At 41.5% G+C, this 27,248-nt stretch overlaps 1 protein-coding gene across 8 annotated transcripts in view; it reads right to left on the reverse strand.

The window, feature by feature from the left end:
- The window catches only part of itpr1b (inositol 1,4,5-trisphosphate receptor, type 1b), a 380,201-nt gene that overhangs the window by 208,110 nt on the left and 144,843 nt on the right, over positions 1 to 27,248 (reverse strand). For all 8 annotated transcript variants that reach the window (XM_055647745.1, XM_055647746.1, XM_055647740.1 and 5 more), the window contains exons 31-38: positions 24,507 to 24,707; positions 20,932 to 21,183; positions 20,417 to 20,542; positions 16,954 to 17,082; positions 9,648 to 9,768; positions 7,841 to 8,025; positions 6,485 to 6,633; positions 783 to 894 (exon numbers count right to left, since the gene is read on the reverse strand). In XM_055647745.1, coding sequence (XP_055503720.1) covers positions 783 to 894; positions 6,485 to 6,633; positions 7,841 to 8,025; positions 9,648 to 9,768; positions 16,954 to 17,082; positions 20,417 to 20,542; positions 20,932 to 21,183; positions 24,507 to 24,707 — 1,275 coding nt within the window. The remainder of the gene's footprint in view (positions 1 to 782; positions 895 to 6,484; positions 6,634 to 7,840; positions 8,026 to 9,647; positions 9,769 to 16,953; positions 17,083 to 20,416; positions 20,543 to 20,931; positions 21,184 to 24,506; positions 24,708 to 27,248) is intronic.

Consider the following 27,248-nt stretch of genomic DNA (forward strand, 5'->3'; position numbering starts at 1 on the left):
TCTGCAATCGGTGTCATTTAACGGGCACCAGATACAGTAATTCAGAGAGAGAGGGTGGGACACACAGGGAGGAGGGTGGGTCACAAACAGAGAGAGGGTAGGGACAGACAGAAAAAGGTGGGGGGACACAGATATAAGTGGGGGGCAGACAGACAGAGTGCGGGGGGAGGCAAACAGGGAGAGGAGGAGAAAGACAAAGGGGGGGGGGGGGTGACAGAGAGACGGAGAGAGATAGAGAGAGGGAGAGATGGACAGAGGGAGTGGGGGAGACAGAGATAGAGGTGGGCACCAGCAATTTTAATAAGCTCACTAATATTTTATTAAATGGATGAATGGTTTAGATAAAGCAAGGTCCATGAGAGAGCATTCTATTACTTGAGGTGGTAAAGGAACATGATTATCGGAGATAGACAATATTGGATGGATAGCAATAAAATAAACAAAAATATATATCGACCATATCATGGTACATAGATATTAAAAATGAGAAAATATTTTCAATATCTGCTCAATTGTCTGTCTGGACATTCCATAATTAGTTATAGCCTTTGGGCGTTTTGCATTAATCTTTACAGTGATCAAGCATTTTAAATTATGGGAAATTGATATTTCATCTTGTACTACACAGTACATTTATTTCTGATCAATTAGTGGCACCATTTCACATTGATGAAATCTTCCAAAAGCTTAAATTTCAGATGTTTGAAAAATAAAGAGAAAAATGGTTACAATTATTAGTTAGAGAAATACTTTTGAAGGAGTAAAGCAGAAAGAAAAGGTACCTTCTCTCCATATCCTCGATCCTTGGTCATCATCTCCCGAAGTGTCTGCAGAACTTTGATGCATAACTTTTCTTCATTCTCTTCCAGAAGCTGCTTTGTGTGTTTAATTAGCCTATGAAAAATAATGCCAAGTTCTCATTCACAAAATGTTGCTAACTGGGCCTCTTAAAAGTTTAATAGAGCAATTATCAAGAGAAATTATTTTTAAAAAAATTAAGAGCCATTTTAACCAAATGCTGAAGTGGTGCGTCAACATCACCCTAGAGATGGGCAATAAACTGGTGTGGGTTGTTGCAACCGACGTCACATGACACAACAAATTTCAGATGGGAGGTCATTGATATGCTGCTTCGTTCTTCATACCTCCTGCCCAATATAGTTTTCCAGTATTTTCTGCTTTTATTTCAGATTTCCGGTACCTGCCATATTTATTTATTAACAAATATCAAAATATGACAATGAAAGAACGATATATTAGTGATTTAAGGACACTGCAGCTTTGAATTGACAGCAGCTGCGAAATGCTTGGAGTTGAAAACATAAAGCAGCGTTGCCACTTTTTCTCAAACATGTGCACACTCACACCCACACTGTTAGCTTCAGTTCTGCTAAAGTGTGATGAGGAAGCAAGAGAGATTGAGGTAAGGGGTGACAAAGACACAAGCAAATGTTATAAATTGATATAGAGGAGTAGATAATTTGTCCCTCATTGCCCACCCCCCCCTGCCCCGGCAATAAATTGACCTTTACCTCAGTGCCATTTTCCTGTACTGACCCCATATTCCCTCATATACAAAATATTTTGTTCTCCATCATAAATGTATTCAGTGAATGAGCCTTTATAGCCCTCCTGGGGAGTGAATCCCAATGACTCATTATCTCTGGCAGAAGTAATTTTCTCTCATTGCAATCCAAAATGATTGTCGAGAGTCAAGAGTGTTTAAATGTCAGATGTACCAGCAACGCAACAATGACATTCTTACTTCTTGCTGCTTGCAGCCTATTAATGCAATAACACACAAATAAATATAGAAAAATCAATAATAAAATAAATTTATATCAGTAATTCTAGGTAACCAGACCGTAATAGTGCCAAACCAAAATCCATTGTGCAACAAAAACATAGTAGTCCATAGTAGATCATAGTTGCCGAGGTAAGAATGTGTTTACTGTTGTGCAGTTTTCAAGAGCCTAATGGTTCCTGGTAAGAAGCTGTTCTTGAACCTGAAGGTCACAATTTTCAGGCTCCTGTACCTTCCTCCTGATGGTAGTTGTAGGTTGACAGCATGGTCAGGTTGGTGTCAGTCTTTGAAGATATTAGCTGCATTTTTGAGGCAGTGCCTCCCGTAGGTCCTTTCTATGATTGTGAAGCCAGTACCCATGATGGACCAGGCAATGTCTATCACTTTCTGCAGCCTCCTTTGATTACTGATAGTTCAAGTTACTGAACCAGTCTGTGGAGGCATTGATGATATTTCTTTGTGATTGCATAATCTGTAATACTGGATACAATCTTCAGGCCAGATCTTCAGAGATGTGCATGTCCAGCAACCTTATTACACTGTTGCCCAGTCTATGAAGATAGGTTTGTGTATCTACGGCTTTCCCTTCCCAAAGTCAACCATTCGGCCCTTCAAGCCAGCACCGCCATTCAATGTGATCATGGCTAACATTTAGAGTAAGATTGTTGTTCTGGCATCAGTCAAATGAGATTATCAATCTCCCTCCTATATTCTAACAACAGTACCCTTTATTTGTGCCAACAACGATGGTGTCATTGGTGAATTTAAAGATAGAATTGGAGCTCTGTCACGCTACAGAGTCATGGATATCAAGAAAGTAGAGCAGAGGACTAAGCACATAGCCTTGAAGTGTTATTGTGTTGATGGTTATTGAGGTGGAAGTGTTGTTGCCTAGTCATACTGATTGCGATTTGTCAATGAGGAGGTTGAGGATCCAACTGCATAGGGAAGATCAGAGACCCAATTCTCTTAGTTTGATAAGTGTAGAAGGGTTGACGGCATTGAACAATGAGCTGTAGCCGATGAACATGTGCATGTTCTTATTGCCCATGTGGTCCAGAGCGCAATGGAGAGACAGCAAAATTACTTGTCCTGTCGATCTGTTGTGCCAGTAGGTAAATTGTAGGGGGTCTAGACCCTTATTGAAGTAGGAGTTGATATACGGTGCCCTCCAGAGGCAGCGGCAGCAGCGATCCAACCTCGGAGGATCAGCCGCGGGCTCAGTGGATGACATCGTCGGGAGCTCGCAGGTCCCAGGTTGGTGACCTGTTCTCCGGAGCTCCCGCGACAACAGCTGCGTCCGCTGGACTGGAGGGACGCAGCTTCGGCGGCTTCGACCACCCCGGGCCGCGAGGTTGAACCGGCCCGGGGTGATTCAGCCGCGGGACTGACATTACTTACCATCACCCGGCGGGGTCACAACATCCGAAGCCTGGATCGCCTCGGCGCAGAGGGAGAATAAGAAGGGAAGAGACAAAGACTAAAGACTTTTGCCTTCCATCACAGTGAGGAGTATTCAACTCACTGTGGTGGATGTTAATTTGTGTTTTTTGTGTGTTTTTGTCATTTTATTTAACTATGTGTAGGACTGCAAGGCAACGAAATTTTGTTCAGACCGCAAGTTCTGAATGACAATAAAGGCTACTTTGACTTTTGACTTTGATAATGTTTGGGACAAAGACCCATCATTTATTTATTTGCCTCAGTACTGCACAATTTGAGATTTGTAATAGAAAAAAATCACATGTGGTTAAAGTGCGCATTCTCAGATTTTAATAAAGGCCATTTTTATACATTTTAGTTTCACCATGTAGAAATTACAGCTGTGTTTATACATAGTCCCCTATTTCAGGGCACCATAATGTTTGGGACACAAGGCTTCACAGGTGTTTGTAATTGCTCAGCTATGTTTAAATGCCTCCTTAATACAGGTATAAGAGGGCTCTCAGTACATAGTCTTTCCTCCAGTCTTTCCATCACCTTTGGAAACATTTATTGCTGTTTATCAACATGAGGACCAAAGTTGTGCCAATGAAAGTCAAATAAGCCATTATGAGACTGAGAAACAAGAATAAAACTTTTAGAGGCATCAGCCAAACCTAAGGCTTACCAAAATCAACTGTTTGGAACATCATTAAGAAGAAAGAGAGCACTGGTGAGCTTACTAATCGCAAAGGGACTGGCGGGCCAAGGAAGACCTCCACAGCTGATGACAGAAGAATTCTCTCAATAATAAAGAAAATTCCCAAACACCTGTCCGACAGATCAGAAACACTCTTCAGGAGTCAGGTGTGGATTTGTCAATCATCACTGTCCTCAGAAGACTTAATGAACAGAAATACATAGGCTACACTGTTTAGCTGCAAATAGGATGGCCAGATTACAGTCTGCCAAGAAGTGCTTAAAAGAGCAACCACAGTTCTGGAAAAAGGTCTTGTGGACAGACGAGACGAAGATTAACTTATATCAGAGTAATGGCAAGAGCAACGTATGGAGGAGAGAAGGAACTGCCCAAGATGCAAAGCATACCACCTCATCTGTGAAACACGGTGGTGGGGGTGTTATGGCCTGGGCATGTATGGCTGCTGACGGTACTGGCTCACTTAACTTCATTGATGATACAACTGCTAATGGTAGTGGCATAATGAATTCTGAAGTGTATAGACACATCCTATCTGCTCAAGTTCAAACAAATGCCTCAAAACTTTGGCCGGCGGTTCATTCTACAGCAAGACAATGATCCCAAACATACTGCTAAAACAACAAAGGAGTTTTTCAAAGCTAAAGAATGGTCAATTCTTGAGTGGCCAAGTCAATCACCAGATCTGAACCCAATTGAGCATGATTTTTATATGCTGAAGAGAAAACTGAAGGGGACTAGCCCCCAAAACAAGCATAAGCTAAAGATGGCTGCAATACCGTCTGGCAGAGCATCACCAGAGAAGACACCCAGCAACTGGTGATGTCCATGAATTGCAGACTTCAAGCAGTTATTGCATGCAAAGGATATGCAACAAAAGACTAAGCATGACTATTTTCATTTACATGACATTGGGGTGTCCCAAACATTATGGTGCCCTGAAATAGGGGGACTATGTATAAACACTGCTGTAATTTCTACATGGTGAAACAAAAATGTATAAAAATCGCCTTTTTTTAAATCTGACAATGTGCACTTTAACCACATGTGAATTTTCTATTACAAATCTCAAATTGTGGAGTACACAGGCAAATAAATAAATGATGGGTCTGAAAGTCATCAGTCACTGAAAGTAACTATGCAGGTACAGCAGGCAGTGAAGAAAGCTTGAGAAGGTACATCGATGTTCTCCCTTTTCAAGTGAGCATAGAAAGCATTGAACTTGTTTGGGAGTGATGCTCTGCTCTCACTTGAATTACTACTTGGTTTTGCATTTTAGTTGCTAGCTTAGACCTCACGTGTCTCTTCACTTTCCCAGTGACCTTTTTGAGGTTGTTCCTGGACTTCTTATATGACCCTGAAAACCAAACTTGAATGCCCAAGATCTTGTCCTCAATAGATTGCAGACTTCCTGGGTCACCCAAGCTTTCTGGTTGGCAACATCCAGATTGTCTTGGTGGGAACACACTCCCCCTACTCACATTTCCTGATGAAGTCGGTAACGACCATGGTGGATTTGTTGGGGTCTGTTGCCGAGTTTGTGAACATCACCCAATCTAATGACACCAAGCAAGCACAAAGTTGTTCCTCTGCCTAATCAGTTCTCTGTAAGCATCACCACTGGACCTGAGCTCTTAGAGTCGCAGGAGGAAGGGGCACAGCCAGGTCGCCCGATTTTCCAAAGTGAGGGCTAGGGATGGAGCAATTCAAGTTCAAGTTCAAGTGAGTTTATTGTCATGTGTCCCTGTATAGGACAATGAAATTCTTGCTTTGTTTCAGCACACAGAACATAGTAGGCATTTACTACAAAACAGATAAGTGTGTCCATATACCATGATATAAATATATACACACATGAATAAATAAACTGATCAAGTGCAAATAACAGAAAATGGGTTATTAATAATCAGAGTTTTGTCCGAGCCAGGTTTAATAGCCTGATGGCTACGGGGAAGTAGCTTTGATGGTATCTTTGATGGTGGGGTAGCAGTGGTCAAACCCTCATGTGAAACCATGTTCCCATTTCTTGATGTCCCAAAGATGGAAAACATCTTGAATTCAGCCACTGTCAAAAATCTACATGTTTCAAGGAAAATAACAGAGATTCTCCCCAGCTACTTAATTCCCCTCCTGGTAGGGATTGAGTGTTTATATTGTGTGTGGCGAAGAGAGCTGAACAATATATGTGACTCCTACTTGATCCATCCTCCCTCCTTTCGAAAGATGTTCATCTCCTTGTTGACTCATTGATGCCCAATATTGACTAATACAGAGCACTGACGAGATGGAAATGAGGTGACAACTGAAGGCAGTCCATTCTTCACCACTGCTCCAACTATCAGTGCCATGTCTTCATTTAATTAAGTCCTTGGATATATTGGGAGGACAATCAATAGACCTGCCTCCAAATCCACTTCCAACCCTAGTTTCTCCAGGGGAAACATTTTTGATACTGCAACGTTTTCTATTAATTGCAGTGTATTCAATGCTACAATTAGAGAATAAATGATTGCATTTGTAGAAACTGATTGAGGACTTACTTGCAGATAAACCCTCCACTTTCACACTTCCGCCTTGCTTCAGTGTTCTCTGGGAAAAGCAGCTCTGGCCGATGGAGTACATCAACCAGTACAGAGAGTTCAGCCTGGACAAGGGGTCGGAGTCTATCTTCGAGTGCGGACACTATATCCTGCATTTCAACAAATGATGCCAATTAATCTACAATTCCACAATTTAAATAGATGCAAGTTAGACTTTCACAACACCATGCCCGAAATAGTCAACAAGTCAATTTTCAATAGAATTCATCCACTTTCAATGGGAACCCATTTAACCTATAGATATACTGTAATTGCAAGATCATACATGAAGAATTATGATTGCACCACAGAAAGTAGTGCCATCATTTGGATGGATATATGGATGAGAGTTTAGAGAGATATGGCCACATGCGGGCAGGTGAGATTAAAGTCGATGGGGCATCTTGGTCGGCATGGGCAAGTTTGGCCAAAGGGCCCGCTTCCATGCTGTTGTGTCTATGTATTCTAAAATCTTTGCTAAAATCTAACACTATAATTTAAGCAGCAGTAATTGTATTGGATGCCATTTATGTGAAAGAAAGATTTGAAATTAGAATCGTTCCCTCTCTCTCAACTCACTGTGTAGAAAATGACCCCTTACGATGAGGATAATACTGGATACAGGACTAGACTAGGAAGAGCTAGAATCCTAGCTCTGATGAGATGGCAGATGGGATGCTACAATTTACTTCATCAATCCAACATTATGGATTTAGAACACAGAAATAGCCTGCGTTTCCAGCTCTTTTCATACATTTATCCTCAGTGCTTTAGCTACATTAATGAATATTGCTGTTATGATCACAATAGATTAGAATCATTGCATTTAAAAATTGTAAATACAGTATATAGTTGGTTATTTTTTTGTTTCGCCAAACAGTAATTAGCCAGGTTTCTCTCAAAAAATAGATTTTTTCTCTCTCAGTGGTTGGGTGTCCATTTTGCTTTTAGTGAGCAATGCCAACCAAGCAAGAACTCGGCTTTTACCCCACTTCCACCTCATGCTCAACACAATTCATCTCATCATCAGAGTGCCCATGAGAGAAGAGGAACAAACTGGATGGATTATAGACACAAAGAAGGGAAAAGTACCAGGAATTAAAGAACCATTGAACAAGCATAATAAAGGAAAGATATGCAAACAGACATGGTACCAACAGGGATAGATCTTCAAAGACAAAGCACAGAGCTGCAGAAAGGAAAAGAATGAGAGTCTTAGGATGACAAAAATATGGAAACAGGAACAAAATAAATTAATCAAAATCGATGATGTAGGAGGACACTGCTGGGTTTTGAGACCTACACTTCTCTGCTTACCTGCAATCGCTCAATAATATTCCGATAATCTCGAGAGGCGGCAAGAACAGAATCTCTCCGAGCGGCGTTCCGTGCCGACATTCGCCAACTCATTGCGGTCTTCTGTACAATGTTGTGAGACTTGAGGAAGAGATTGTTAACCTGACTGTCCAGGTCTACGGGGATGGCTATGGCTCTGCTCTTGGCTGTAACGGAGACCAAGCAAATTAAAGCATTTAACTTGCATTTGAGAACAACATAAATGTAAAAGTTTTAGTGAAAGCTCTTATAGAGCGCGAAGACAGTTATGCTGAAACATTCTAAACTCTGTGAACAAAGGGCATCAAGATGGCCTTTCTCTCAAGATGGTGGCTTGCTTGGCCTTGACTACTTTGATTGGACACCAGGATAATTATGCATTCTAACCAAGGAACTGAAAATTGAATAGTTTAGTCATGAGTTAATTGTCTAAAGGCAATTACAAAGCCATTTAAATAAAATTGTTATTTTGTGACAGGTAGGGAGGACTTTGGAGCGCTCTGTCTCTTTTCCTCTCTTCTCTGTGGTTTTGCTGCCTTTGAGACTCTGCCCATTCTCACTCTCTTCTAAGTTTTCTCTGAATTTCACGCTTCTACACATTGCAGCAGCCATTTCTCACCAAGGATAGCATTGCAGGTACGTGCAGCCTGGGTGTATTGCTAGAAACTGCTTCCACTAGCTTTGCCTCAAGTAAAAAAACAGAAAGAATAATTGACTAACAGTGTGGCAATCACTTTATCATCTCTCGGTAGGTAGAGTTAGTGCCTGGTTTAATAATGCATACAGTTCAAAATCCTGTCCCACATCGCACTCCAAGATCTTACACCATGCCTGTCTTATAACATTTCCAAATATTAGCCAACCATCATTTGCTGCTTATGCCCAATAACTAATTGTTTAATCCCCTTTCAGAACTTGATCTTCCTTGACAGCAAGACAATTTGCATTGCGGAATTCATGTTATGATACATTCTCACCACCCCAGCTTCCATGTAACCTGACAATTTAATGTAAGACGATTCAGCAGCACAGTTGCATGCCGTTCTTCTGTGGCACCCGTTTCATACAGAGCCCTGGTTAATGAGACCTAGAGACCGCAAAGCCATGAAAGAGGTTCACATGAAGTAGATTCTGCCAATGCTCCAAATCAGAAGCTAATGATCAAGGTGGCCATAAGTTGATTCAGAAATGGGGTAACTTCAATACCTGCCAGACCAGTTAAAAAAAAAATTAGGATGAAGTCGAAGAAGTTAATTGTCCCTTCAGATCAACATCCATTCATCAGAACAGATGACAGATCTGACCTGAAATGTTAACTCTTCACAGATGCTGCCTGATAGTCCTAGTGTTGTTGTCATACAGCGTGCAAACAGGCCCTTCAGCCCCACTTGCCTACGCCGACCAACATGTCCGATCTATATGTCCCACCTGCCTGCAATTGGCCCGTATCCCTCTAAACGCATCCTATCCATGTACCTGTCCAAATGGGTTCTTATAATGTTGCGATAGTACCTGCTAAGTATCTGATCTGTTAAGTGTCTTTACACTGTTTTTATCCCGCTTTTTATCTGTATTACTTGATAAAGAATGTTTGTGAACAATGGTCACAAATTAACAAAAGAGACAAAGTAACAGCGAATAATCGGCGGTGGTAAGATTTTTTTCCCCACTGCTGAGGTACCCTGTGGCTTTAGGTACGGTGATACTCCTCACAGAGTTGTAGCAGAATATAGCATCCTATAACAGCCTTGCTATCAGCCCACACACCAGCTGCCAGTAAAATACTTACCTACTTCTGAAAGCACCTTAATGCAACTCTCAACCGAAGCCTTCTGGGTGGCAGACAGCCAAGGGCAGTGGTAGACTCTGAACACTCCTTGCAATAGTTGCACGAAGATCGGCTGGCGAGTCTGAATAATAAAAATAAAAATAAGTTTGCTTTGCACCAAATGTTTATTGAAACAAAAATAACCAAAGGCTACCACTGGTACACTGCCACAACAGAAAACACAAATAGTTCCTTTCCCGACGGAGTTTACAAGCACAATATGTAGCACAGCTGAAATGCAGAATTAAAACTTGAATTGTTACGGGTGAGCAAAGCCCAATTTCTGATTCTAGGTTATTAAAACTAAGAAAGATTTCAAAGGTTAAATATCAAAAGTAACACTTCACGCAAACTCCGCACAAGTGCAGTCGAATCAGGAATAACCACCACAGACCATGCAAATGGACAGAATCTGCTCCCCCATACAGGGCAACTGCGATTTAGGTCCACTGCAAATCTCCATTGTTACCTGTAAGAGTTTCTATCTTAACCTTGCCTTCTCGGTTGAAGAAGCGCCAGACAAAAGACTTGGGGGGAAAAAAAGAAATGATTGTAATGTCATGGTAAAAGAACAGGTATGATGGGTCAAAGGGCACATTTAGCCCTGTCTTATTTTGCACTCTGCTGTCACTTGTCTGTTTAGCATGATCATCATGCCATCATCTTAGCAAAGGCCTGCGTAAAACATACATAGTAATATGGAAGTGTCTTGAGAGCAGTCAGTGTTACTGTCGAAGAAGTACAGAAGGTACTGTTGTGTTTGAAGGTAGACAACTCTCCAGGGCCTGATTAGATATATCCGAGGACATTGCGGGAAACTAGAGGGCAAATTGCGGGAGCCCTGGTTGAAATTTACGAGTTGTCCTTAAATACAGGAGAGGTGCTGGAAGACTGGAGGGTGACAAATGTTGTGACTCTTTTCAAGAAGGGCTGCAGGGAAAATGCTGGGAACTATACGTCAGTGAGCTTAACATCTGTAGTTGGAAAGTTATCAGAGATTATTCTGAGGGATAGGTTATACAGGCATTTGGATGGGCAAGGGCTGATTAGGGATCATCAGCATGGTTTTGTACGTGGGAGGTCGTGTCTCACCAATATGATTGATTTTTTTGAAGATGTGATTAAAAAGGTTGAAGAGGGCAGAGCTGTAGATGTTGTGTACATGGATTTCAGTAAGGCATTCGACAAGGTTCATCGTAGGCTGCTCTGGAAGGTTAGATCACATGGGATCCAAGGAGAGATAGCTGAATGGATAACAAATAGGCTCCATGGAAGGAACGAGAGGGTGATGTTGGAAGGTTGCTTCTCGGACTGGAGGCCTGTGACTAGTGGTGTGCCTCAGGGTTCGATGCTGGGCCCGTTACTGTATGTCATCCACATCAATGATTTGGATGAGAACATAAAGGGCAAAATTAGCAAGTTTGCTGATAATACAAAATAGTGGTTTTGCAAAAGTGAGTGGTTGTTTTGCAGATAGTGAAGAGTACAGGGTTGTGAAAGATTGCAGCCTTCATCAGTCAGAGATGAGCTGGATTGATTTGCCAGGTATTGTGTTCAGTTTTGGGAGTTATAGGGTTGATGGAATTGTTTTAGGAGTACAGTTGTGTAGGCTGGGTCTCCTTGAAGGTCAAGTCAGGGGGGGGGGGGGGGGGGGGGTAGATATAAGGTGGTACAAAAAAGAGTCTTTGCCCAGAGTGGTAATTTGGCCTTCATCAGGTTCAGGTGAGTATTGAGTATAGACGGTTACACAAAAAAGCTGGAGAAACTCAGCGGGTGCAGCAGCATCTATGGACCGAGTGCAGGCAAGTGGGGCTAGTGTACCTGGGACATTGTTGGCCGGTGTGGGCCAGTTTCCACACTGTATCACTCTATGACTAACCTGCAGTATTCACCAAGGATTGGGAATTATCATACTGCAAATCTGAATTATATGTTCTTCTCAACCAGTTGATGATTAAATGGAACTGGAAATTAGTTTCTGGACAGCATCTGGAACAATGAACTTAATAGAAAAATAAATTTGCAATTTAACACAAGATCTAATTTGGCAATTATTTGTAAAGCAACTTGATAATCATATTAACCAAGAACCTTAGACGATCTAAAGGAATGAACGAATACATATAATTATGAGGAACATCTGGTTTTTCGAAAACTACCCACTGGGTGCAATGGTGGCGCAGCGGTAGAGTTGCTGCCTTATAGCGCTAATGACCTTGGTTCAATCCTAACTACAGGTGCTGTCTGTATGCAGTTTGTACATTCTCCCCATGACCGCATGCATTTTCACTGGGTGCTTCAGTTTCATCCCACACTCCAAAGACTTACAGTTTTGCAGGTTAATTGGCTTGGTATAAAAGTAAATTGTCCCCAGTGTGTGCAGGGTAGTGTGAATCGTTGGTCGGTGTGAACTCGGTTGGCCAAAGGGCCTGTTTCCGCGTTGTATCTCTAAACAAAACTAAACTTACCACAAGACCATGAGAGATGGATCACATGACCACCATAATTTGGTCAGATTGTTCCTTGCAGTATCTCTGTTGTCCAAATTTGGATTAATTCATTCACTTTTACGCTCAATCAATTAAAGCTGATTTTTTAATAAATTTGTCTCAACTACATTTTACTTAGCAGTTATATTGAATGCTGTTTGCTACCCAGTGTGGCACAGTTGGTCGCACTTGAATCAGAAGGTTATAGTTTCAGACCCCAATACAGGATTTGTGCTGATAATCAGCACAGCACTCACTACAATGTACATCTGCTGCCTTGGGCAAGGGTCAACTTTCAGTTGAGTTGCAGAAATGGGGCTGGGATCCTCTCAATTTACTCGGGTGGATTAAAAAAAAGGTCCCATGCAACTATGCTAGTTAGAGGAGGTTTTACATGGTGTCCTGGCCAAGGTGGAGCAAAGGGGAAGATAAGAGTGCAGAATATAGATCTCAGCATGATAGTGTATCAGTTCCATACACTAATGCCAATGTCCACAATAGGATAGAGGTGAATTGGACAGCACCTAAGCTTACAGAAGGACCATTCAGAAGCATGATAAAAGGGGAAGAAGCTGTTCCTGAGTCTGGTGGTGCACATTTTCAACCTTCTAAATCCTTGTCGTTCATTGATCAATCAATATGCTTCATGATGATTCTACTCCCACAATTGTCTGGGGTAAAGAATTTCAAAGATTTGTGACCTTCATAGAAAACTCTCTTCCTCTCCTGCATCTGAATTGAAATGGAGGTCCCCTTATCCACTAGTTACGCCCCATCCCACCAAGGAAAAATTCCTCTCAGCGTCCATCCTGTTAATCTCCCTCAGATTTACATTTTCCCCAAAATCATCTCTGCTCCAATGAGTTCAGGCTCAACCTTTCTTCATACATCAATTCTTTATCCCTAAATTAACCTGGTAAACTTTCACAATATTGCTTCCATTGCAAACAAACCCATCCTTAAAGACGGAGACGGAAATATCTGCAGGAGTCCAAGTGTGGCCTCACCAGCCCCTTGTATACTGCAGGAAAATTTGCCTCCTGGTCTACCCCTTACAACAAAGACTATTGCTTTCTCAATTACTTGGTGGACCCACCTATACCCAGATCCTTTTGTACTCCAACATTTTACGGGCTCACACATTTTAATAATAATGATTTACTTATTCATTCTTCCTTCCCAACTGAAGAAGCTCGTGTCCTTACACAATATATTTCATCTGCAAACTAGTCAACTGTTCACTATCTATAGCCCTTTGCAGGTCTTTGTTTCTGTCACAACTCTTCTTATTTGGCCATTGTACGCATTGTCCTTTCATCCAGGCAATAGAGTGTAAAACGGTGAAGCTCCAGCACTGTTACCTGTGGCACCCCACTAGTTATGGACTGCCAATCCAAATATGACTCATTTATCCAAACTCTGATGTTATTCATTATTTATTAGAAGGGTTTCAGCCCGAAACGTTGCCTATTTCCTTCGCTCCATAGATGCTGCTGCACCCACTGAGTTTTTCCAGCTTTTTTGTGTGCCTCTGATTTTATTAGTTCGCCACAATCATACCATACCTGCCCAACCACTCTTCATGGCACCATGCCATACACATTCAGGAAATCCAAATAAATACATCGACCTTTTCACTTTATCTCTTTTTTAATGTCCTGCTACTACTTCCTTGAAGCCTTATAGGATTTGATCCATATTCTGAACATTATGTATTTATGCTAAACAGAATCTGTCAAAGCCAATAAAAGGGATAAATGTTTAGGATGCAGCTCATTCAGACACTTGCTGAGCCCTTCCCTTCTTTCTGCAGGTGCGGTGCATAGATAGCATTTTCTGCATTCCACTGCTTGTGTTCCTCTGGTGTTGTCACACAATCATTTTCTTGGCTGCGAAATTCAATTCAGGTTAAAAATAAGATATTAAATCCCCTTTAATAATCTGAACTCGGTCATACAAAGGGTCAGAGGCTGTTTATTTAAATAAGGATGATAAAATCAGAATTTAATTCATTCATATTGGTCATCTCCAGTGTCTTTGTGAAATTGTTTATCCCAATTGCCAAAGGCAATTCTGTTTATGATCTGCAATGACATGCAATAGAACTGCAGTGTGCCAAGAATGCCTTTTAATCCCACTCCAAACATTAGGTGCATAATGAACAATCCTGCAAAGCCACCAGAGAGAATCACTTTAGCAGGATTAGACTGAAGGTCAAGTCTGTCAGCCAGTGCTCTGGTTGAAACCCACACATTCATATTACACTAACAGACCAGCATGAACATTGGATGGACCAGAAGAGGAATTTTGTTTTAGAAAGTGAGTTACAATGTTCTGGAATGAAAGGACAGCTGAAGATAATTCAGCCACAGAAAGGATTTGGTATAAATGATTGACAATGAAATAATATGAAGGACTAAAGAATAGAGAGAACTGAAATAGATTTAATTGGAGAGTGTTGTCAAAGAACAATGGGCCAAATAGCCTCCACCAATAATCTGAGCGATAACATCCATCCTGCAACAACTGACTGGCACAGCCAGACACAAAAACTTCTGCTAATTGATTATTTGATCACCACCAACCACAAAGCGGCCTGTTGGATCTTGCTGTGAGTGACTTGATTGATGAATTTTCTACATTACAACAGTGCCTAATCTTCAAAATTATTCCACTGAATGGTTTAAAAGACATTTGGACAGATTATGTAGATGGGGGGGGTTTAGAGGGCTATGGGCCAAATACAGATGGGACTAGCCCAATATGCCCACTTGGTCAGCATGGCAATACGGGCTGAAGGGCCTGTTTCCATGCTGTGCAAGCTCTATTACTCCATGTTCCAACATGCCTTCTAGCCAGAGGTCATGGAAGGCACAATATCGACTGACTTCAGAGTCCATTTTTTAAACTTTCACACAGAAGCTTTTGTCAGGTCAGGAGACAAAATATCATGAATGATACTGCATTTTTTCTGGTTAAAAAAAGATTGGTGGAGGAACTCAGCGAGTCAGACAGCATCTATGAAGGGAAATGGACAAAAGATGTGTTGGGTCAGGACCCTTCTTCTGACTTATGGAGTTGAGGGATCCCAACCCAAAACCCTGGAAAAAAAAAAAAAACACTTTCTGTATGAAGGAATACTTGGTGAAATTTTCAGCCTTTATCCATCTGTGAAACCTTTATCCATTTCCAAGAGAATTTCACTGTGCTGTGCATATGTGACAATAAAGAACCATTCAACCATCAGTTGAAAAATGCATTTCAAGGTTAAGATCTTAAACCCAGCATAATGTTTATGGTCAAAAGTATGGTCATCAGTCACTCCAGTGTCCAGAAACTCAGAGAGGAGGCACGTCACCTGTGAATTTAAGGGATTCTCTAAGACGAGAGAAAGTCATGTATTAAATGGAGCATCTAACTAGGATAATACTGAAACATTTCTGAACATTTTTTTCTAAATTAAGTGCATTTGTTCTCCAACCTGTGAATGCTATGAAAGATTGTCCTGTAATCTGTGAAAAAAGTTATGGATAGAGACTGGAAGATGAAAAGTTGATGATAAAAGAGCTAAGACTTTAAAGTCTGCTTACTCATTCAAGTGTGGGATTATAGATCAGGAGATCAATCAGAACCTCACTTGAATTTCTGATTCTGTTGATCATCCCTGTATTCACCTTCCCTTGAACTATGAACCCCATGAGAATCATTTTAATTTACCACACAAGGGGCAAGCAAATGTAATCAATATGCTTTATTACCCAATTTTAAAATCATAGCTGGTGAAGATCTGGAGAATATTGTAATGAAGAGGCCCAAATTCAACTACAAAAAAAATCTATAGTTTAAAATAAGTGGCTTGTGCAATGCAACATTTCTTTCCAGTTTGCTGGCAAGTCTGGAATTTTCTTCATAAAAAAACATAATTTTAGAGATGAGATTACAAACACACACTTTATTAATGTTGCATTTAGAGGCTCTGATTTGCATGTACAAACCTCTATAGTTTAATATAAAAACTCAAGAGCACATTTCCTCTATTAATACTTTACAAAACATGGATGCCAGAACCAGAATGTATCGATCAAAATCAAATAAAAACAAAGTAACCAGGCTCCTTCTCCCAACTCATGGGTCTGAAGGAGGGTCTTGACCCGAAACGTCACCTATTCCTCTTCTCCAAAGATGCTGCCTGACCCGCTGTGTTACTCCAGCATTTTGTGTCCATTTTCATATGCATGACTTGATGTTTCAGTCTCCTCTAAAATGGGCGAGGGATGCAATTCAGTCAATGACTTGCTTCCTTCATTAGGCTTCTATAAGCCTGTGGTGAATGACATTCTGTCCGAGGCTGCAACTCCGTCTTTAGCTTGAGCCTCAAACAAAAATGCAATGGGTCAGTCTTTCCTCCACTTCCACAGCTAAACAGTTGTTCGATGTAGCCAGAGAAAAAGTCAAGGCTGCAAAGCTGTTCTCAGTCTACAATGTAGCTTGATACCCTGCCTCAGGACTGTAATGAATAATGTAACACAGCAGCACGTAACAAAGAAGGAAATCATTAATCCTCAACTTTGCCAAAAGTCAGTTTCTGGGTTGCAAAAAAATGTGTAGGTTTTTTTCTTTCTATTTCATCTTAGCAATCATATAATTTTCTTTTGCTATATCTATACAAGAACATCCATTTATGCATTAGTTCCCCTGCATCTAAAGGGTAAGGGAGGAAAATAGGTACGGGAAGTTCAGTAACACACATAACAATTTGAGGTGATGGTATGCTGTACCTGTAAACTTGTGCTTTGATCAGAGAAGGGAGAGCTAAAGAAAGTTGTGACAATGCTCATGACTATTTCAGTGACGTATACCTCCAAGACATTGTCAGTATGTTTTCGGTCAGTGGTATTGTTGCACACCTGAAAGATGAGAACATTGTAATTAATTGCATCAGAACCCCAACCCCTTCATAAGACTGCTGCACTTTGCACAAGATTCAGTTAAAACAAAGAATTTGATATAAAATAAGCGGTATCACAGACAGTGTAGATGGTTACCAAGAGCTGCAGCAGGATCTTGACCAGGTAGGCAAGTGGGATGAAGAATGGTTAATGAAGCTGAGTTCACTTAAGTGTGAGGTATTGCATTTTGCCAAGTCAAACCAGGGCAGGACCTTCACGGTGAACAACAGAGCCCTTGGGAATGTTGTGCAGCAGAGGGATCCAGGAGCACAGGTACACAGCCCCCTGAATTTTCCATCACAGGTAGATAAGGTGGTAAAGAAAGTAGGGAATTAAATAGAGAAGATTGGACATCACATTACAACTGTACAAGATGTTGCTGAGGCCACTCTTGGGAGTATTGTCACTGGGCTATAGGAAATATGCCTTTAATCTGGAAAGAGTGAAGATTTGTGAGGATGTTGCAAGGACTCAAGGTTTGAGCTATGAGAGGTTGCACAGGCTAGGACTTTATTCCTTAGAACGCAGGAGACTGAGAAGAGATCTTATAGAGGTGTATTAAATCATGAGGTTCAGATACAAGGTGAATGCACAGAATCTTCTTGTCAGGGTAGGGAATCAAGAACTAGAGGTCTTAGGTTTAAGGTGAGATGAAAACATTTAATGCGAACCAGAGGGGCAACTTTTTCCACAGGTGGTGGTGGGTATATGGTACTAGCTGCCAGATGAAGCAGTTGCGATATGTATAATAGCATTTAAAAGACATTTGGACAGATATGTGGAGAGGAATGGTTTAGAGTGATATGAGCAAATGCTGGCAAATGGGACTAGTTTAGAAGATGTATCTTGGTCGACATTGAGAAATTGGGCCGACGGGCCTGTTTCCATGTTTTTGACTCTCTAACTGCAGTTTGGAAAGATGCCAGAATTTATCTGGGAAAGGCGATGGATTACAGGAAAGAAGGGTTTGATGGTATAGATTTGTACAGCCTGGAAACATGCTGAATGAATCTGTGACTATGATGCACAATTCAGCCTGATCTGGTAATCAAGCATTCATTTATACTCATCATCACTAATCATATTTTATTCTCCTCATATTCCTATCAACTCCACCCAAATTCTATCATCCTGCACATTAGGGGCAATTAACAGTGACTAATTAACCTACCAATTTGCACATGATTGGGATGTGGAATGAGACCATAAAACGGAGAAAATCCATGCTGTCAGAGGGAGGAAATTAAAATTCTGTGGATACAGTACTCATGGTCAGGAGTGAACAAGGCGGCACAGTGGTAGAGTTGCTACATTATGGCACCAGGTTCGATCCTGACTACAGGTGCTGTTGGCACGGAGTTTGTGCGTTCTCCCTGTGACCACGAGGGTTTTTTCCGGGTACTCGAGTTTACTACCACACTCCAAAGACGTACAGGTTTGTAGATTAATTGGCTTTGGTAAAATTGTCCATAGTGTTGGTGTACAGAGTGATCGTTGGTCGGCATGTACTCTGTGGGCGGAAGTGCCTGTTTCCGCGCTGTATCTCTGAAGTCTAAAGTAAAGAACTGAATTTGGGTCGTTGGACCTGTGAGGCATATCAGTAAGTTATTAATGGCCACTGGGAGCACGTGCAAACTCCACACCAGAGTTCGGGTCTGAACCCAGGTCACTGGAGCTGTGAAGCAGTGACTCTACCTGCTGCATCACTGTGGTGTCTTTTTAATCCATTGCAGAATTTGAACTGTGTCTTGCTTCTTTGCAACACTAGTGTTTTTTTACTGCCAACCAGGCCAATTCTAGATATTACCAAGGACTAAGATTAGAACTGTGTGGCTTGCTCTTATTCATGCCAACTGAGCAGCACACCTACATTCAAGTGGTTTGATCTCAAATGCATTGTTTTTCCTGCTAAAAAGGCGATGTTTCTAGGCAGAATTGTGCATCCATTGCAGTCATCGAGCAGAAGGGTAAGAGTCATTAGAGATGTACAATTTAGCAGGGAAATGGGTTCCTGGTGGAGGGACTACCAATAAACCGATTGGGGAAAGGATGTTAGAAATGAGCTGTGAGCAATGTGCAGTGCTTTCTGGAACTTTTCTGGAGAGTGAGGAGCTAACAATACAGATTAAGAAGATTAATAAAAGCTACACAGAAGCTAAAAGGATCTGGAAATCAGAGCCCAGGGGTAAACCGAGAGACAGGTGATAAAGTTCCTTAGCAACAGTGATAAATCAGCAAGGGATTCATTGGAAGACAGTCTCAAAGCAACTTAGCAACAAGGAAGAGATTTCTGACAATGGACACAAATTCCCTTGCCTGCCTCCTCACTGTTCATGATCTCCAAGGAGAGCTAACTACAATCGGCTTGTCGTGATTGTTAGGAGCAAGGGGCTTGGAACACCACCAGGCTGTTTAATTCATGCTGGAATACCAAGCTCCATGCATAACTCAGCATTACAACCTCTAATATAAATAAATGAATAAAGATAATTGGAGCAGGAATGGGCCACTTGGCTCCTCAAGTCTGCCGCAGGTGCTCTGACTTGGGCATCATCTCTTCAGTGCCAGTTGCCCCTGTCCCTCAAGTTAATGTAAGCAAAAATGTATCCTCTTCCTCATTAAATACCCCTAATGAACCAGCCTCCAAACCTGTCAGGGGTAGAGAATGCCAGAGATTCAACACCCTCTGGAAGAAATAGTCATCTTTCCTCACTCCAGGACAACTTTAATAATACTTCTGTTGAAGGGTTTCATGACTAGGTGTGACAGAAAAAGGTGGTTTTCCCTCAAGCACACCTGGACATCACTTACCACAGTCCACATAAAATGTTCTCGCAATGTTGAGCAGGCACATTGAGCAATTAGTTAGAAGTAAACAATCTTAATGAATAAAGCCTCCCAAAGGGTGGCCATTAATTTCCTGATCTCAGGCATGTATGCCCAAAGCATATAATTGTGCAAACAGCCACCTGATCTTCATTTTATCATGCATCAGCATCACCCAACAAGGCAACATGGCACATCCGTGTTAAGGCATGTGCGACATCTGTAAAGGGATAGATATAATTCCTAATTTGGCTGCAAATGTGATGGCCTGAAGATACCCATTTTTTGTTAACTCTTTTCAATGTTCAGGCCAGAAATCTTATTAAAATTGAGCTATTGGCTGGTTGTCATCCATCCCAGATGAAGGATCATTTCACTCACAAAATATATTCATTGATGCACAGCACCCTCACAAGCAACAAGTTACCACAAACACAAGGCAGTCTCCAAAGACAAGAATACTTACCCTGCAGATGTCTACGAGGAAGTTCTCAAAAAGCTTCCACATGTGGTTGCTGGTATAAATCTCTTTCATCTCCACCTCTGTATCCACATAGCAGTGATTAAGAAAGTTAATGTAAGCAATTTTCACCTAGAAAAAGAAACATTTATTGTCACACACAATCTGACAGTGAGCATAGAGTTCTGGGGGAACGTGGCTTGGGATATTGATATTGGGAGATTGATTGACCCAATAAGACACAATATGGCAAACGTATGAATAGCATGTCCCTGACCTACAGAGACAAATTTCAAGCTGGTGACAGAACATGATTAGGTCTTGCAGCCACCGTCTTTGGCAGAAAGCAATGGGACTTGGAAGCTGAAGCACTTTCCACTGCAATAAAAGGATGGCAGCAATATCATTCCCCAATAAAGCACAACTCTTCCCATCAGTTCTGCCACGGTTCCCGTATCAAAATGGACATTTGTGATGTATAATCCACACCAGAAAAGCAAGAACCCAGACAATCCACTTACTTCAGGTATGCAGTCTTCATGGGTCGATACTCTGACAATGTCATCCAGGGGTAAAAGGGAGTTGCATTTTATCTCTGTGTAGACATTTTTTCCCTCAGTGCAGACAGCCAGTAGCTCCACCAAGTGGATGTGGTACATGAGGGGACTATTCTCATCCATCCGATCCCGCTCAGACCGCATCATCTGTACCAAAATCTGGAAGGAAGCTCGATCGTTGTAGAAGATCAGGACATCTTCTCCAGCATTCACCAGCTGCCAACACATAAAAGGTTCCAGAATAGTTCAGGCTAGAGGATTCAAAAGCAGGATGGGGCACAGGATGTGCAAAATTTGACTCTTCGATTAACCTGGTGAATCTGATCAATCTTTGATGCTTTCTACTTTCAGTTGGCACAGCAGCAACTGGTTATGTTTGATACTGCACCTGGTGATTGAAGAATCAAGCCTAGGAATGGTCCATACTGACACCCAGTGGAGAGCTTGCACCATCACCAACAGAGTTATTTATTTCAAGACATCTTCAGTGAACAGCCAGCCAAAACATCTTTTATTTCAATTTAGGAAGAATGGCAAGTTTTGATTTGCCTCCTAGCTTTCCGACTCCCTTAAGCCACACACATCATTAGTTGCTGAAAAAAGATAGATATTCCAGCTGCTCTAATGTCAGCCTGTTCAAGGATATGAAGCCAGTTCCATCGAAAAGCCGACTGGGGCTTATACCTCAGTGGAGAAAGGGACATTGTGTTTAGTTTTTAGCTTAGTTTACTGTCACGTGTACCGAGGTACAGTGAAAAGCTTATGTTATGTGTTAACCTGTCAGTAGAAAGACAATACATGATTACTAGAGCCAGGATGTTTAGGCACTAAAAAACTCTGAAATCGGCAGGCAGAAGGGCATAATAAAATTACAAAAAAGGCATTTATTGACAAAAAAAAAGCATAAAAAGCCATTTATTTCCACCATCAAAATACGATTAAAAATAATAATATAAAGGTATTCTACATTGAATGACCAAAGTTGCCTGGTTGCACATAATTACTCGCATTTTTTCAATTGATCTAGTGTTAAACTGTTGTCTGTCAGACAGAATATGCTTCAGTTGTGAAAAACTTCTATCTACCCCAGCTGAGGTCACTGGTGCATACCCGAAACAAGCTAAAGACTCTATATTCATGTTGATATCTTGCGCATTACAACTACCTTTGAGAACTTAAGCTATGTTTTGTATTTCTTCAAGATCTTTGTAGCTAAAATCACTCTCACATTTTCCTTGTATGTCTTTACCTACATTGCCAAGAACTTTACGAATATCGTCAGTTACTTTGCTGAAAACCTGCAAGTTATTCACTAATGTTTCACCACGTTTTTCAAGGGAAGTGATAGCTTGTGGGAAGTTTGCAAAATCGGAAGCAATAAACATAAGATCACAGTGGAGGGACTTTTTCTGCATGATTTCACTGACGATCCTGACTGCAGCAGATTCTTCTTCTTCAAAACAGTTGACTACTTCTTTTACCTTTTCAAAATTTGCAGCGTAGTAGAGTACAGCAGAGAGCCAAGTACCCACTCAGTCAAAACAGGCTGAGGAGGTAGCAGAATCCCGGGTGCCATTTCCTTGAACAACTGCACATGTGACGGTACATTGAGGAAGATTTTCTTGACATTGGAAACAAGCTACGTTTGTGCTTGGTAATTCTATGAAGTCCTTGAGCTAAGCATGTCAAATGCAATATTTTGAGGAATAAAACTTTAAGTCACAAACAGAAGTCCATTCTCATGTTTTAAACCTTCAGGCCAAAGTACAGCAAGTGAAGATGTAAACAACTGAGCAATGGTGGAGCTGTTTGACTTCCCCAATACTTCCGATGTCAACAAATACTCCTTTGATGGTTGACCTGCCTCCAGTGTACCGATGACCACATTGGCAACACATCTCCCACAGCATCGGTTGTCTCACCTATTGGGATCCATATTTTGTTGCATGCAACTTCATCTCTAATTTTCTGCACAACAATGTTGAAGTGGCTGTCGACATAATTTTTCCATAATGATGACTCGCTTGGTATATGTTCCTCTGTGTATTTTTCTAAAAAACCTCTGAGAGATTTGTTGTCCATTTCCACAGTGGAATTGCAGCATCAATGAATGCCTTGCACAAATCACTCAAAAACTCAGATTTGCGACTGGAGCCAGCAGTAAATGTAGTGAGGCGACAAGCATGGGTATTTTGCTTGGGTAGTCTACACCCCAGTGGTATCAACATTGACTCCTCTAATTTTAAATAGTCCTCGTCTTCTCCCTCCTCCCCCTTCTCGATCGTAAAAAAGGCATTATCCTGGTGAAATCATCAAAAAAGTCAGGAAAAGGCACATGACATTTATTGCAAAAATCCTGGCTCTAATGATTGCAATCAAGCCATCATAGTGTACAGATAGATAATAAAAGGAATAACATGAATAACATTTAGTGGAAGATAAACTCCAGTAAAGTTCAATCAAAGATTGTCCGAGGGTCTCCAATGAGGTAGTTAGTAGCTCAGGTATGCTCTCTAGTTGCTGGTAAGAAGGTTCAGTTGCCTGATAACTGCTGGGAAGAAACTGTCCCTGAATCTGGATGTGTACATTTTCACAGTTCTATCCGTCTTGCCTGATGCGAGAGGGGAGAAGAGGGAGTGGCCGGGGTGCGACTCATCCTTGAATATGCTGGTAGCCTTGACAAGGCAACATGAGGTGTCAATGGAAGGTTTATGCAATGGTCTGGGCGCTTCCAGAATGAAAGTGCACGGAGGCCATTCAGTGGTTCTCTGCTGTTTTCAGATCGACACATTCCCCCTCTCCCAATCAAATACAGTTCCATTTTTATACATTACTGAATCATTCCACCACCTTGTCAGGCTATACATTTAGATCATCATAACTTGGTGCTTTGGTGAAATCTCAGTTGTCCTCCAATTCACCAATTATTTCAAACCTACAGTAACAAAGCTCAGGTGTTCTCACATTTCTTCCCTCACACAACACAGCACAAGTATCGACTCTACCCCTTCCTACCAAAGACTGGGCAGTTGGTTTTTAATCTTTGGGCACCAATTTTCCTCATTTCAAACATCACTGTACTTGCTCTAAATAAAAATGAATGGATCTAAACTTGACAGCTTGTCATCTTAACCTGCCGATGCTTGATAGCACAGATGTCCATTGCATACAAGTGCCTTGATTAACCCACAGGTTCTGTAGCCCTTATCAATGGCTGCAAAGCTCAGATTTAGTTTAGTTTAGAGATACAGCGTGGAAACCGGCCCTTTGGACCATCAAGTCCATGCCGACCAGCGAACACCTGTATACTAGTTCTATCCTACATACCAGGGACAATTTACAGGACCTAATTAATTGAAATGTGGGAGGAAACTGGAGCACCCAGGGAAAACCCACACGGGGAGAACATATAAACTTCGTACAGAGAGCACCTGTAGTCAGGATCGAACCCGGGTCTCTGGCGCTGTAATGCCACTGTGTATTTGCAAATATTTCACTGCATTCTGCTCACCTTACGACACTTGGCCAACAACACTCACCTCAGCCATTACCATGTCCTGGCACTTCTTGATAAACTTCCCCTCCGCCTTCACGATCGTCTGCAGGAACTTGAGATACTGTACGTTGCGGCCGTGCGTCTCGATGCAGTGGACAAAGTGCTGCACCACCCGCTCGTTGATCTCACTGCACAGCTGGAAGTTGTTCATGAAGATGTGTTGCATGGTCACAGCTTCCAGAATCTGAAACATTGAACCTCAAATCAGTACGTCTTCTCACTGAATAATCATGGGTGTGAATGCTTGAAAAGATGCTGGTAGTGATCTGGACAATCGGCAGTGGAAAGGCATCATGAATAAAAGTAAATCTAAATCAATCACAAGTCACAGTGAAATTGTTTGCATGCATACCCAAGGTATGCAAATAGTCAGCACGTAAAGGGCGCTTAAAGTTACAATGTCATGGATAGGTAACGTTTCAATTCACGATCCTCCTTCACACTCTACTCAACAACCTCTCAGATTACTCCTCTCTATGCCATTATAATCAGGCCTCACTGAACTGAAAATCCTTTCCCTGCATTGATAAAGCTTTATTAAACCACCCAGTGACCAGAAACGCACACGCTATTCATGATATTGTTCAACAAAACCATCTATTTCAATTCCTATCTCGGATCTATATTGACCATGCATTCTTAACAGCAATTTTGATGATTGTCATAGAGTTATAGTAATACAGTGCGGAAACAGGCCTTTCAGCCCAACTTTCCCACATCGGCCGACATGTCCCAGCTACAGTAGTCCCACCTGCCTGTGTTTGGTCCACGCCCCTCCAAACCTGTCCTATCCATGTACCTGTCTAACCGTTTCTTAAATGTTGGGATAGTTTCTGCCTCAACTACCTCCTCTGGCAGCTTGTTCTATACACCCACCACCCTGTGTGAAAACGTTACCCCTCAGATTCCTATCAAACCTTTGCCTCTTCACCTTAAACATGTGTTCTTTGGTTCTCGATTCAGCTAATCTGGGCACGAGACTCTATGCATCTACCCGATCTATTCCTCTCATGATTTTATACACCCATGTGGCTCACCCATTCATGCATGCATACAGATCTTTTAGGTAGACTTCCTCCCATTCTTTTCCTTGTCTTTGATTATTTGTTTCCCTCAAGAAGGCACGATTCAGTGAGGTTGGTGATAGAGTCGGAGAGATTCAGTGGCTATATCCCCCAGCTGCCACTTACTGTATATTAATATATACATATCCACAATAATCACCAGGGGTCCCAAAGTTCAAATAAAACTCGAAAATCACTTGGACTGAAATTATGCAAAACAACAGCTTTACTCCAAAAGTTTCACTTTTAGTTAATAGGAAAAAGGAATCGATAGAATCAAAAAGAATTCATAGAATCAAAGGGGAAATTAGAAATTCTAAGACGACTTTCAAACACATGCAAAAGTGAAACTGCGTTAGCTGATCGGTTAGAAATTCCACTTGTGGTTCGAACAATGGTTTCAAGCATGGACAATAAAATGGATTTGATTCATCAACTCAGCTGGCTTGCTCCTCCCCTACTGGTGCTTCAGGCAAGGTACTCGGTGACATGCAATGTTATGGCTTTATTATTATAACGTATCGTCTGACAGAAACCCAGGAGAGCAGAACGTTCGATCATTGTCATGAAAACTGAGATGGGCACATTCTTGTGGGTTAACGGAGCCTAGGAATATGGGGATAGAGTGGGAATGGGGGAGTTGAAGGCTGGTTGTGAAAGGTAGTGGCAATGGAGGTTTTACCAGCTGCACAGCCAACTTTGGCAGATGTTTCTTCTATTCATCAGCTCCTGCCAGAGGGCAGATTGGAGTCATTTATGATCTCAGAATCAGCTGCTCGCAGAAATTCAAAACAAGGCAGCGAGTAATTGATGCTGCCCTTGCAAAGGAAACAGTTCATGTCAGGTACCTTAGACAGGTTTTCACCTAAAAGTGTGGTTAATACAGTCGCTTGTTATCCTGAAACATCTACTGGCTACATGTTATTTTAACAAATTAATGCTGTGATAATTAACTACTTTAAATTCTATATCTTCAGGAATATTAGTTCACAGAATAACAGAAAGAATGGCATTTATTTTCAAGATATGTGTAGCACAGGCAAGGCCAGAACATATTGCCCATTCCTGATGGCATTTGAGAAGATGGTGGTGTCACCTCCCAGAACAGCCGCAGTTCTTCTGGTGAAGGTATTCACAAAATATTGGGTCGGGAGCTCCAGGATGTGTGTCCAGCATTGATGAAAGACCAGCAAATCACCGTCAGGGTTGCATGATACTTGGAAGGAAAGCACAGGCTGTGGTGCACCTCCACCCTTGTAATTTATGGAGATAGTGGGTTCAGATGTCTTGAATGTCTTGGTGCTTTTTGTAGATGGTGATGGAGGTGTTTCGGCTACTTCATATTAGATGGTGTTAATCTTTTTGTATTGGAGTTATTTAGGTAAATATTCAGCATTCCGTTACACATCCACCTTCTGGATAATAGAAAGGATTTGATGTGTCAGGTAGTGGGTGTCGATCCAAAGGGATATCCAGCCTCTGATTCTATTTTGAGACTGATTCTAAGTCTGAGCCCTTGGGTGTGAAGTTAAGAATCATTGTTCCACGCAATAAATATTCATGAATATTCGTGAATATAAGAGAAAGATGGGTCACGGCCCAAAATGCTAAGATGCTGCCTGTCCCGCTGAGCTATTCCAGCATATTGTGTCTATCTCCAG

This window comes from Leucoraja erinacea, chromosome 16 (assembly GCF_028641065.1).
Source record: "Leucoraja erinacea ecotype New England chromosome 16, Leri_hhj_1, whole genome shotgun sequence".
Lineage (NCBI taxonomy): Eukaryota > Metazoa > Chordata > Chondrichthyes > Rajiformes > Rajidae > Leucoraja > Leucoraja erinaceus.